The sequence below is a fragment of the Gymnoscopelus braueri genome (genome assembly GCF_963280865.1).
Source record: "Gymnoscopelus braueri genome assembly, contig: SCAFFOLD_458, whole genome shotgun sequence".
In the NCBI taxonomy this organism is placed as follows: Eukaryota; Metazoa; Chordata; class Actinopteri; order Myctophiformes; family Myctophidae; genus Gymnoscopelus; species Gymnoscopelus braueri.
Window position 1 is genome coordinate 14,694 of NW_027660522.1, and position 13,307 is coordinate 28,000.

A 13,307-nucleotide genomic window follows, 5' to 3' on the forward strand; every position below is an offset into this window, starting at 1 on the left:
AGTAACAACATCATTTCGGGTGGGTATGTTTTCACACGGAAATGTCACATTGATTGGCAGAAATGACATGACAATTTGGGTCACACCTTAATTGGGCTGGTTTATGACATGGGTATTGGCACCATGTGACACAAACACAACTCCTATAAATTCTCACTTGCAGGTGGACATTCAAACACAAGGCACTGCAGGTGAGTGAGGCATTTGCATTGGCCCATGGAATGGTTGTGTGTTGGGGGTTCTGTTGTACCATCCGTCCCCACAGAATTAAAGTCGTGATTCTCCTACATGAGATCCGTGCAATTTGAGCATTTGCATTCAACCCGTTTTAATTGTCTTTGTATTGCTTTAATTTGTCTAACAATATTTTGTTTGATTTTTTTGTCTGATCTCCAGGATGTGGACCATGGTGAAGTGTGGTGTTCTGCTAGTCCTGTTCATACAGACTGTTACTGCCAGCCCAGGTAAACTCTCCTCATATTAGGATAGATATGCTTAATATTAATATTAGAGCCTTTTGCAGTTGCTCAGCCAGTTAGTATGGCTGACATAGTCACACCTTATTTTTTATTAATTGCTTCAAGACTGTCCTCAATTTATTTTCTTTATATATTATTATTAGATTGATACCATGCTAATTTATTCATTTGTATTTCATGATTTGGCATACCTGGTGTACAGTCCAAGTTCTAAGTCATATCCGTATTATGAAAACAGTTCTGCATGTACTAGGTTTCTTTTGAGGATTTCTTTCAGGCTACTAATTTTCATGTTTTATGTCATTCTTCTCACTCAGTTGATTATTCCGATTATGCCGTGAGGCTGGTCGGAGGCCCAAACACCTGTTCTGGCAGAGTAGAGATCTACCATGGTGGCAGTTGGGGGACGGTGTGTGACGACAGTTGGCATCTACCTGATGCCCAGGTAGTGTGTAGACAGTTAGGTTGTGGGAGGGCTCTCTCAGCACCAGGGTCGGCACACTTCGGACAGGGTGGTGGGAGCATCTTGTTGGATGATGTCAGCTGTGCAGGCAGTGAATCAAGGCTCTCCCAGTGCAGCCATTCTGGGACTGGAAACCACAACTGTGGTCACCATGAAGATGCTGGTGTTAATTGTGAAGGTAAGTGTAAAACCATTATGAACTGCAGTTTGTGTGTTGCCATTTGTAGAAGTTGCATAATCGACCAAAGTTAAATTTCCGAACTTTTTGTGTATATATATATGATCATATTGGCTTTTAAAGGTACTGATGCAGCTGTGACTGCCATTCATCTTGCACTGGGCATTTTGGGGAGGCTAGTCCTAAGTCTTAAGAGGAGCTTTGAGTAGTGAGATAGTCATAACATGCTTTAGATAAAACAATGGAATAAAACAAGAACAGTCATCCTCTGCATATTTGGTCTGTAGCTGTATGTCTTCATAAATCATAATTTCATCATTTTCAGGCTCTGTGGCCTTTTGCACAACGCAGCTTCATGCTGTTCTTCCCATAGCAACACTAAGTTTCATGATTTTATATTTTCTTTTCTCTCAGTTGATTATCCAGTGAGGCTGGTCGACGGCCAAAACTCCTGTTCTGGCAGAGTAGAGATCTACCATGGTGGCAGTTGGGGTACGGTGTGTGACGACTCCTGGGGTCTGAGTGATGCTGAGGTAGTGTGTAGACAGTTAGGCTGTGGAAGGGCTCTGTCAGCACCAGGGGTTGCACACTTCGGACAGGGTGGTGGGAGCATCTTGTTGGATGAGGTCAGCTGTTCAGGCAGTGAATCAAGGCTCTCCCAGTGCAGCCATTCTGGGACTGGAAACCACGACTGTAGTCACCCTGAAGATGCTGGAGTTATTTGTGAAGGTAAGTGTAAAACCATTATGCAGTTTTTGTGTTGCCATTTGTAGAAGTTGCATTGAGGATTCTGTTTTAAGAAATAGCATTATTATTATTTTTGTTTACTAGTCATGCCCCTAGTGTGTAAATGTCTTTAAAGGGCAAGACCACTTTGGTAGAGGTTTGGGTTGTGTATTTACCTTGCCATGGTGTAACTCCAAAGGTGGACAACAAATGAAAAATAATTGCTCCATTGAGTAGAAATTGATAATTCAAAATATGCTCCACATTGACTTACATTGTACGGTGAAACAACTCTTAAAGTCACTCTTTTAGCATATAAACTAACACAAACAAAGCTGATTCAGAGAATATAGAACATCACCAAACCCAGTACTGTTTGTTTTTTTAATAAAAATGTCAACTTCCTGTTGATTTTACCATTTGAAGATCCGGATCCGGATCCGTGGATCCAGTCCGGGTTTTCTTCTTAATAAACATATCAAAATCAACAGGAAGCTAACATTTTTATTAAAAAAAAAACAGTACTGGGTTTGGTGAGGTTCTATATTGTCTGAATCAACTTTGTTTGCGTCCATTTATGTGCTAAAAGAGTGACTTTGAGAGTTGTTTCAGCGTACAATGTAAGTCAATGAGGAGCATATTTTGAATTATCAATTTCTAATCAATGGAGCAATTATTTTTTATTTCTTGTCCACCTTTGGAGTTACATAATGGCAAGGTAACTACACAACCCAAACCTCTAACAAAGTGGTCTTGCCCTTTAAGATGATCTTAAAGGCCTGCCAGATTTGGATGACATTCTTTAGAAAAAAGAAGTATGGTTGTTCTCTGCTTTGGTTTGCAGCTGTATAGTTCTTAATGAAACCCACATGCAGCACATGCTGTATCATTTTTGTACTTTGTGATCTTTTGAATAATGCATCTTCAAGCTGTTCTTCTGATAACACTAAGTTGCATGTTTTCATGGTTTCTCCTCATTCAGTTGATTATCCAGTGAGGCTGGTCGGTGGTCAAAGCTCCTGTTCTGGAACAGTAGAGCTCTACCATGGTGGCAGTTGGGGGACGGTGTGTGACGATCACTGGGATCTGAATGATGCTGAGGTAGTGTGTAGACAGTTAGGTTGTGGAAGGGCCCTGTCAGCACCAGCCAATGCACACTACGGACAGGGTGGTGGGAACATCCTGTTGGATGATGTCAGCTGTTCAGGCAGTGAAACCAGGCTCTCACAGTGCAGCCATCTAGGGATTGGAAGCCACAACTGTGGTCACCATGAAGATGCCGGTGTTGTTTGTGAAGGTAAATATACTTGATATACTACAGTTCATATGTCAGTAAAGAGTGTGTACCAGCAGTCACAGATTACAGCTAGTGATAGCAATACATTAAAAAGCAGAATGATCGCACAAGGGTGTCACCTGCCAAAATGAATAACAGATCGACAAACTAACAACAAGCTGTGATGCCATGCGTTGTTCATTTGTGGATCTGCTCTTTTTGGCAAGCGACTGTTATGCTACGTATCAATTAAGCTCTAGCAATACACTGTATAATTGATGTTGTGTTGAGTGAAGGAGAGGGTGTGTTTGTTGGGGCTTGCCTTATGCAGGGCTGCAGTTTCAGCAAATATCCCGTCAATGTCATGGTCACTCCTGTTTAACTTTGTTCGTTACTTTCATAATACCAAATATGTCAAACATTTATCGGTTAAATGTTGTCTACTTCTTATACTGAACCTTGGCTCTAATGTTGCAAAAGTCAACACACTCTACTAAAAAACAGGCTATATATGTCCCGATAGCATTATACCTCAGAGTTGTGGCTAAATTGTGGCTGGAAAAAAGTGTTAAATGTCTGTTTTGCCTGTTGTTACTTGTTGTACAAGCATCCACAGATTACTCATTGTGCCCTATCTTGGGCACCGCCTTACCCATTATCCCTAAACTTCTTTGCCATTTTTTACTATTTTGAAAAACTTCAAATAGTTAAAATAGCCAATCTACAAGCTCACAACGCGTCGATGTAGATCGGCTAGTTGAACTATTTTAAAATGTGTTCAAAAATAGTAAAACATGGCAAAGAAGTTTAATGCATAATGTAAGGCGGCGCCCAAGATAGGGCCCATTATGTATTACTCCCAGATGTTTTACCATGCCGTCTCACCAAGTGAGATGATTTGTCTTGCTGTTGCTGTAACTAATCACGTAATCATGTCTTCCAAACTTTTGATTTTTTTGGGTGCACTGTGAACAGTGTTGTCATTGTTGTTTACCTCGCATTAAAAAGTCTATGCGAGATGACATTTATTGCAAGTGAGAGGCAGTCATTATTTGTTTAAAAGTAATGACTTGTAGTGTTAAGTCACAGAGTATTCCACAGCTTAGTTTATACTAAAGTAGAATCAGCAGCAAAGTAAAGTGATTAATACTTTTAACACCAGGCCGTCGACCGATTCAGGCTACATTTAGATCAATCCAGTATTTTACGTATTGATGTAGTGGCAATGTTAATGTTAAAACAGTTTTCCGATTCCTATCAACTAATCTTTAAACCCCTATACATTTTCATATGGGGCTTTCAGTGGCTACTGATGTAGCACTGATAATGATTAATCTTGTATTGGATGATTATCCAATGAAAACATTATCAGGAATTGTGCGTATGGAAGAAGATGATCAGATTATAATTTGTTTTAACTAAGGAGGTGGCGTGGCAAGGTGTTGCAACAGATATAGGTGCAGTTTGGAGAGGGGAGTCCTAAGTCGTAGGAGGAGCTTTGAGTCCTGCCAGATTTTTGACAACATGCTTTAGAAAGGAGGAGCAAAGTGCAATCGTGTTCTGCCTATGACAACACTAACAACAGTTTCATTTTTTCTTCTTCTTTTCTTTTTTTTATGCTTTTCCTCTCACTCAGATTATCCAGTGAGGCTGATCGGCAGCCAAAACCCCTGTTCTGGCAGAGTAGAGATCTACCATGGTGGCAGTTGGGGGACGGTGTGTGACGATGGTTGGCATCTGAATGATGCCCAGGTAGTGTGTAGACAGTTAGGCTGTGGAAGGGCTCTGTCAGCACCACACTTGGCACACTTCACCGAGGGTGGTGGAAGCATCTTGTTGGATGATGTCAGCTGTTCAGGCAGTGAAACAAGACTCTCCCAGTGCAGCCATTCAGGGACTGGAAACCACAACTGTGGTCACAATGAAGATGCTGGTGTTGTTTGTGAAGGTAAGAATATATTATACATGAATTAATTACATTAACTGCAGTGTTTGTATGAGTGTTTACTTTTTGCACAACATAGATTTAAGCTGTTCATCTTATAACAGCACTAATTCTTCATGTTTTCATGTTTTTCTTCTCACTCAGTTGAATATCCAGTGAGGCTGGTCGGCGGCCAACACTCCTGTTCTGGCAGAGTAGAGATCTACTACGGTGACAGTTGGGGTACAGTGTGTGACGATCACTGGGATCTGACCGATGCTGAGGTAGTGTGTAGACAGTTAGGCTGTGGAAGGGCTCTGTCAGCACCAGGGTCGGCACACTTCACCGAGGGTGGTGGGAGCATCCTGTTGGATGATGTCAGCTGTTCAGGCAGTGAATCTAGTCTCTCACAGTGCAGCCATCTAGGGTTTGGAAGCCATAACTGTGGTCACCATGAAGATGCCGGTGTTGTGTGTGAAGGTAAATATACAACATACTTATTTGATCATGAACTTCAGTGTTTGTATGTGTGTTGCCATTTATACAAATTGCTTTAAAGGAGTGGTTCACCAAAAAAAGTACTTATTTTCTATCAATTACACACCCCATGAAGCCTTGAATTCAGTGCAATTTCTTTGTTTTTGACGCATTCCTGAGACAATAATTTGATGACCGGGTGTATTTCCGGTAGGAGACTCAAAGAGACTCATTTCAGTCACCTACCGGATATATTAGCATCTTTCCGCCGGTCATCAAATTATTGCCTTAGGAATGGGTCAAAAACAAAAAAATGGCCTTGAATTCAAGGCTTCATGGGGTGTGTAATTGATAGAAAATAAGTCATGTTTTGGGTGTACTACTCCTTTAATCTTGTGCTGGATAATACTTCAATGTTGGAGCTAGGATTTGTGCGTATGGTAGAGGGTGAGCAGAGAAGTCGCAAGGTGTTTCAACACATCTGGGAGCAGTTTGGGGAGGGTAGTCCTAAGTTTTAGGAGGCACTTCAAGTCCAGACAAATTTCACAACATGCTTTAAGGGGGGGGGGGGGGGGGGGGGGTACTGTTCTTCCTGTAACAACACCACATTTTATGTTCTTATGTTTCTCTTCTCATTCAGTTGATTTTCCAGTGAGGCTGGTCGGTGGTCAAAGCTCCTGTTCTGGAACGGTAGAGATCTACCATGGTGGCAGTTGGGGGACGGTGTGTGACGATCACTGGGCGCTGAGTGATGCTGAGGTAGTGTGTAGACAGATAGGCTGTGGAAGGGCTCTGTCAGCACCACACTCGGCACACTTCACCGAGGGTGGTGGGAGCATCTTGTTGGATGATGTCAGATGTTCAGGCAGTGAATCAAGACTCTCACAGTGCAGCCATATCGGGTTTGGAAACCACAACTGTGGTCACTATGAAGATGCTGGTGTTGTTTGTGAAGGTAAATAAGTAATATACATATGAATAAATGTGGCATTATGAACCGCAGTGTTGTAAGTGTGTTGTCATTCGTTAAAATTGCATTGAAATATTCTTTGAGGACTATTGTTTTGTTTTTGCAATTGGTAGTTATACCTTTCTTTTTATGTTATGTTTTTCTACTAACTCAGCTGATTATCCAGTGAGGCTGGTCGGCGGCCCAAACTCCTGTTCTGGCAGAGTAGAGATCTACCATGGTGGCAGTTGGGGGACGGTGTGTGACGACAGTTGGCATCTGAATGATGCCCAGGTAGTGTGTAGACAGTTAGGCTGTGGAAGGGCTCTGTCAGCACCAGGGTCGGCACACTACGGACAGGGTGGTGGGAGCATCTTGTTGGATGATGTCAGCTGTTCAGGCAGTGAAACAAGACTCTCACAGTGCGGCCATTCTGGGACTGGAAACCACAACTGTGCTCATAGTGAAGATGCTGGTGTTACTTGTGAAGGTAAACTAAACATACAACTACGGCATTATGAACTGCAGTGTTTGTCTGTGTGTTGCCATTTGTTAACATTGACATTACATTTTCTGGTGCACACTAGGCAGATGTTGTGGTTTGCTTTTCTATTCAGTAAAAAACAAGAAGACAAAGAAATAAAATACAGCAGAATAAAAAAAAACATGGCACACTAAAAGCTATGCAGTTACAGCTAATCAAATGAATAATGGATGTGTTTGACTGGGGTGAGTCCAGATCCATGGGTGCGCCAATGTGCAAGCATGCACAGAAGAGGGTATATCTAACAACGCCACTGTAAGGTTTGTGTTTTTATGTTTGCTTTTTCACTCAGATGATTATCCAGTGAGGCTGGTCGGCGGCCCAAACTCCTGTTCTGGCAGAGTAGAGATCTACCATGGTGGCAGTTGGGGGACGGTGTGTGACGATGTTTGGGATCTGAACCATGCCCAGGTAGTGTGTAGTCAGTTAGGCTGTGGAAGGGCTCTCTCAGCACCACACTCGGCACACTTCGGACAGGGTGGTGGGAGCATCTTGTTGGATGATGTCAGCTGTTCAGGCAGTGAAACAAGAATCTCACAGTGCAGCCATCCAGGGTTTGGAAACCACAACTGTGTTCATGGTGAAGACGCTGGTGTTGTTTGTGAAGGTAAATATGAATACATAGTAACAGTATATCATTAATAGCACCATTTCGAATTTCTGTTATGGGTATTTACATGTCTAACAAGCGTGTAGATTTGTTACTTTATATATATTGCCACTGTAAATGTGTTGGTGTCATTTATACCATTTATTAATAGCATATTTTCTGTTAAATATGTCAAATACTGTAGAACACTGTGCAATAGAACACTACTGTATTCCACAAACAAAACAACTAAAGAAGCTCCTCTCACTTTGTACTTGAAAAGTAGAAACAAGTTGCTGGCTGGCTTTGAAGACTTGAATGTTAATTTTTTTGTCTTAATTGTTAATTGAAAACTTCAGGTATCTCTACAACCACACCCCCTCCAACAACACAGCCAACAACAACGCCTGCAACCGAGGGTAAATACGTATTATATGAAGCTCCTCTCACTCTGTACTTGGCTCTAAGGCCAATTTTACATTGAGGTGCCCACTCTTCCTTAGTGCCCACTCTCCCTGTTATCGTTGTTATGAACTAGAAAAAGGTTGCTTGCTGGCTTTGAAGACTTCAGTGTTAATTTGTTTCTTCTCACTCAGATGATTATCCAGTGAGGCTGGTCAGCGGCCAACACTCCTGTTCTGGCAGAGTAGAGATCTACTACGGTGACAGTTGGGGGACGGTGTGTGACGATCACTGGGATCTGACCGATGCTGAGGTAGTGTGTAGACAGTTAGGCTGTGGAAGGGCTCTGTCAGCACCAGCCTATGCACACTACGGACAGGGTGGTGGGAGCATCCTGTTGGATGATGTCAGCTGTTCAGGCAGTGAATCTAGTCTCTCCCAGTGCAGCCATCTAGGGTTTGGAAGCCACAACTGTGGTCACCATGAAGATGCCGGTGTTGTGTGTGAAGGTAAATATAGAACATACTTGTGTGATCATGAACTTCAGTGTTTGTATGTGTGTTGCCATTTATACAAATTGCTTTAAAGGAGTAGTTCACCCAAAAAAGTACATATTTTCTATCAATTACACACCCCATGAAGCCTTGAATTCAATGCGATTATTTTTGTTTTTGACGCATTCCTGAGACAATAATTTGATGACCGGATGTATTTCCGGTAGGAGACTCAAAGAGACTCCTTTGAGGCTCCTACTGGATACATTAGCATCTTTCTGCCGGTCATCAAATTATTGCCTTAGGATTGAGTCAAAAACAAAAATAATTCCTTGAATTCAATGCTTCATGGGGTGTGTAATTGATAGACAATAAGTAGTTTTTTTGGGTGAACTACTCCTTTAAGAATCTGGTCATTACTTGGACCGTTTTCTACCAGTTACTGTATACTGCATGATAAACATGATATCTTTCTATAGATATATTATAATTTTTGTCTTAATTGCTAATTGAAAACTTCAGGTATCTCTACAACCACACCCCCTCCAACAACACAGCCAACAACACCGCCTACAACCGAGGGTAAATACGTATAATATGAAGCTCCTCTCACTCTGTACTTGGCACTAAGGCCAGTTTTACATCGAGGTCCATCCGTATTGCCCACTCTCCCTGTTACCATTGTTATGAACTAGAAAAAGGTTGCTTGCTGGCTTTGAAGACTTCAATGTTTATTTTTCGTCTTTATTGTTAATTGAAAACTTCAGATAGCTCTTCAAGGTCCTTAAAGGGGAAACAACATTGAACTATGTCATTAATACACCTTAGAGCTGTTGTGTGGAAATAATAACAAAGTCCCCCCTCTTCTGTGTTGCCTAGAACTGGAGAATTGGTTGTTGGGTCATGTGATCAGTGACATACGGACGGCGCACTCTGTGGCTCCGCCCTCTAGGCTGCTGCATTCACTAGAATGGGGAATCTCACGTCCAGCTTTACAGTGCTTACAGAAGTTAAGACTTGTTAGAGCATTTTCAGCCAATTGATTTCTATTATCTACTGTACACATACTATGTCTTGTGAAATGTAATATATAACCATATGCCATTATAAACTACTACAAGTCACGCTGTTTCAGATGGAAGTGAGATTCCCCAATACCAAGTTGCAAGTATAGGCCCTAGCTCAGTTCTGCACATAATGTGTAATGTGATCTCTCGCCTCTCGAACTAAGACTGGTAGCATATTCCATTTTCCTCTCTGAGAGGTGTTGTGTAGTATTGTCAATCTATTGTGTGATCTGTCTATGTATTGTGATTTGTGTCCTGATGGCTGCTTGCTGCATCTAATTCATAGGGTTAGGCCTCTATATGCTTTTTTTTTGTAACATCATGGTATTTCTATAAGGGAGAGTAATTTTCTGTATCAAGATTAAATATTTCTTCTTTTCAGCCCATCCATTACAAACTGCTCAACTTGTATGTGGCCAGAGTCAAATCCAAGTTGGCCTGCGAATGGCTAGCATGAGATCCTATGGTTTGAATGGATTCTCGGGTCACCTGGACGACCGCAGCTGCTCAGATTCCACAGAGCGTGATGGGACAGTGTGGTACCAAGTGGCCATTCAGGCTGACACCTGTGGAAACACACTGACTGTGAGGATTTGTCTGCTAATCCTTGGCTCTAATCTTACGTGACTGTGGAAAATAATTCAATGAAATTCTATTCTATTCTCCATTTCTCTCCTGTCTTCTCATGTTGCATGACTTTTGTATTGGTGAGATTCAAACATTCGAGAGATTGATGTCCATCTCTGTGTGTGTTTTATTACAGCTTAAACTATGGAAGTTTAGTATATGAAATGCAATAATATGTTAATGCTAATTATTTACATTTTTGTATGTTATTCAATGTATAATGATGTGAAATATACTGTTACTTAGTCCCCAGCTGGTGAGAAGATTACTCAGGTTGTCCATTTAACCTCTTGTCTTTCAGACCAACAGCACTCATGCCATCTACTCCAACACTTTAATTGTCTACCCTGCAAATAATATCTCATCAAGTCTTCCAATGAGTTTTCCCTTCTCCTGTGTCTATCCTCTGGACACGGAGACCAGCCTAATTGTGGTCATGAGACCAAGCGAACGGTAAGTAACTTAATTTATAGACGGTTTTACGCATTTAAAGGTTAGTTCATCTTGTTAAGAAAACAATAGAGGTAGAGGTAGTTACTAGTTAACGCCCCGAATAAGTCACATTACTACAAAATACTAGATAACAGTCAAATGTCATATGTTTTTGTTCCAGGGTTCACGCCCTTTCAGGTCAGGGTCCACAAGCCAGAGCCTCCATGTCTTTGTTCCATGACTCCAACTGCACAGAGCCTTACCCTGGAGGCGCTGTCACCCTGCCACTGGGTTCTGCCCTGCATGTAGGAGTGTCTGTTGAGCAGACCGAGACGGAGCGCTTTGTGGTCGTTCTGGACAACTGCTATGCCACTCCCTCATCCAACCATGATGACTCCATGCGACACTTCTTCATCCGGAACAAGTATGTCTTGATCCTCACCAGAATATCTGTGCCAAAAAACAAACGTAATCAAAAAGAGAAATGTATTACAATGAAATATGACTGACCAGCAGCATAACAACGTCTTTCTTCCAGGTGTGCTAGCAATCGTGGTCAGGTGACAGTGGCTGAGAGCGGCTCGTCCCTCCAGGCTCGTTTCTCTGCTGAGCTCCAGGTCGACTACCAGGTCTTCCTTCACTGCAGCCTCCACCTGTGTGACCAGACGACCTCCTCCTGCTCTCCTGTAAGTCTCACTCTACCTCACTTCATGAATGTTAACAGCCGATCACTTTGAAGTGCTGGTGTCAGACCTTCCAACAGACTTATGACTTCCGTAACTTATTTGACCGACACTCAGCTCACTTCCATTACTGTTACATCTTTTGCAGGTTTGCTTGGGGAGGGAGCCTCGTTCAGTTTCCAGCACCATGAACGTCCAGCCTCTCACCATCGGCCCAATCACCTGTGAGTATTAAAAGCTGCAATTATGAACTTTTATGTTCTATCCAGGATTTCAAACCTGGCCTCGCAATAAGCTCTGTGCATAACTTAAGTTCCAGTTTCCTAAAAGGGGACGCGCCCATTTCCTTTTCCGGTTAATTTCCCCATAGCTTTAATTAATTGGCTCCTTCATATGTGTTTCTGGTTCAAATCTGCTGCCAAGCTAATCAAACAAATGAAAACATTAATCGGAACAGGAAATGTATATGGATATGCCACCTTTCGGGAAAACAGGGACTACAGTGTGTAGAGTCCACAGCTCACAAAGGCCCCTTTTTCCACCAAAATAACTTTGATGCTTGGAACCTTGTTGCTTTCACGGAACCGACTGAGAAACGGCCCGCGTTTCCACCAGTTTTATGCAGCTTTTGTAATTGGAAGCAGCAGAGAGTTAGAGAGCCCTCAGTTGCCACTGGTCCAATGAATTGGAAGTTACAATTTCCCTTTTTTTGGGTGATTTTTCGATTGCTTTCGCCATTGTTAATATTGCATCTGCATCTTCCAACCTGTAGAATAGTGACACGCCCACTTTGGTTCCCAGCAAGAAAAAACAAGTATTTTTTCCGAACCAGTTTTTGGGGTTCTGAACCAATTCATTTGTATCAAAATTAGGCGGGAAAGAAGAACGGAACCGGTTCAACCCCGGTGGAAAACAGTTTACAGTTTACGGTTTACAGTTTAGGCATTTAGCAGATGCTCTTAATCCAGAGCGGAAAAGGGGCCTTTTAGAGGCAGTCCCCGCTTGGCCGAGGGAGCTTTATGAGCTTCATGCAGTACCAGTTGTCAACCAGTAGGTGTCCTAACCGACACCAATGTTGAAATATCTCAATGGAAGTGTATAGGGAGACCAGCTCCAATCCCTGCAGATGCCAGATGTACTATAACTTTTGGTTGAAAATGATCTTATATAAATTAAAATAAGTTCCGGACGAAGTATATTTATCTCACTGGGAATATTAACCATTTCCTTTTTTATAATTTTTTTTGTCCCCCGGATCTTCAGGGGAAAATGTGGCGGGCTGAACCAGAGGGGATTCTTCAACGATGCCAGGAGTCCCAATATGACTGATTGATTTCTGTGATTTCTGTGATTCATATTAATACTTAACACAATCAAGGGGGATTTAATTAAACCCCATCAGCATTTATGTTGTCAACATTTATAAAAATGTTTTTTTGATTTCCATTTTATCTTTTCTATATAATCTCAACAATCAAATCCCAATCAATTAATAAAATACTTGAGCATTCATTTCTGCCTTTTTGTGTTTTTGGGCCACAGGGGAATTTCCCTTTAGGCTAGTGGTTAAGATGTTGGTGAGAGACCAGGGTTCGATTCCTGTGCTACATATATATATACACACACACACACACACGCACACGCACACGCACACGCACACGCACACACTGATGATTTGTTTCAGGTTCATATAACAGACAGACAGAATAACAGAAGAGATGCATTTCGATACACAAAGAGAAGCTTCATAGTTGGAAGATTAAAACAGAAATGAAAAAATAATATGTAGATATTATAAGATAAGTCATGGCTAAAGAAAGGTCATGGTGTTAAGATACAAAGGTCAGATAGATACAGTAGGTCCAGATCAATACCAGCTCAACAGGACAGACAGATACATTTCATTCAAAGGGCTGTCAAATGTTATGGAACTTGGGTAGGGAGCCTCGTAGGGTGTGCTCAGTTTACACGAACACTTCCCCAACAACGAGATAACG

The 13,307-nt window shown here is 41.9% G+C and overlaps 1 protein-coding gene across 6 annotated transcripts; it reads left to right on the forward strand.

Moving 5' to 3' along the window:
- The first annotated feature begins 327 nt into the window (after positions 1-327).
- On the forward strand, positions 328-12,822 carry LOC308081482 (scavenger receptor cysteine-rich domain-containing protein DMBT1-like). 6 transcript variants are annotated; one of them, XM_080457853.1, is made up of 18 exons: positions 328-464; positions 797-1,120; positions 1,535-1,849; positions 2,829-3,143; positions 4,759-5,070; positions 5,212-5,526; positions 6,164-6,478; positions 6,648-6,962; positions 7,309-7,623; positions 7,965-8,024; positions 8,202-8,516; positions 9,024-9,083; positions 9,951-10,153; positions 10,497-10,648; positions 10,809-11,051; positions 11,166-11,313; positions 11,459-11,534; positions 12,574-12,822. In XM_080457853.1, the coding sequence occupies exons 1-18, from the start codon at positions 398-400 to the stop codon at positions 12,591-12,593; spliced, it is 3,870 nt and encodes a 1,289-aa protein (XP_080313979.1). In that variant the 5' UTR covers positions 328-397; the 3' UTR covers positions 12,594-12,822. The 6 variants fall into 6 exon arrangements, with proteins under 6 accessions (XP_080313979.1, XP_080313980.1, XP_080313982.1 ...); XM_080457854.1 differs by having other exon boundaries at positions 8,214-8,516; XM_080457856.1 differs by lacking the exons at positions 6,648-6,962; positions 7,309-7,623.
- Positions 12,823-13,307: the final 485 nt, after the last annotated feature.

Bases quoted from the DNA above. Each gene is read 5' to 3' on its own strand.
- LOC308081482 (XM_080457853.1), top strand. From the start codon at position 398: ATGTGGACCATGGTGAAGTGTGGTGTTCTGCTAGTCCTGTTCATACAG. The intron at 3,144-4,758 runs GTAAATATACTT...CCTCTCACTCAG, and splicing joins TGCCGGTGTTGTTTGTGAAG to ATTATCCAGTGAGGCTGATC. The intron at 7,624-7,964 runs GTAAATATGAAT...TGAAAACTTCAG, and splicing joins CGCTGGTGTTGTTTGTGAAG to GTATCTCTACAACCACACCC.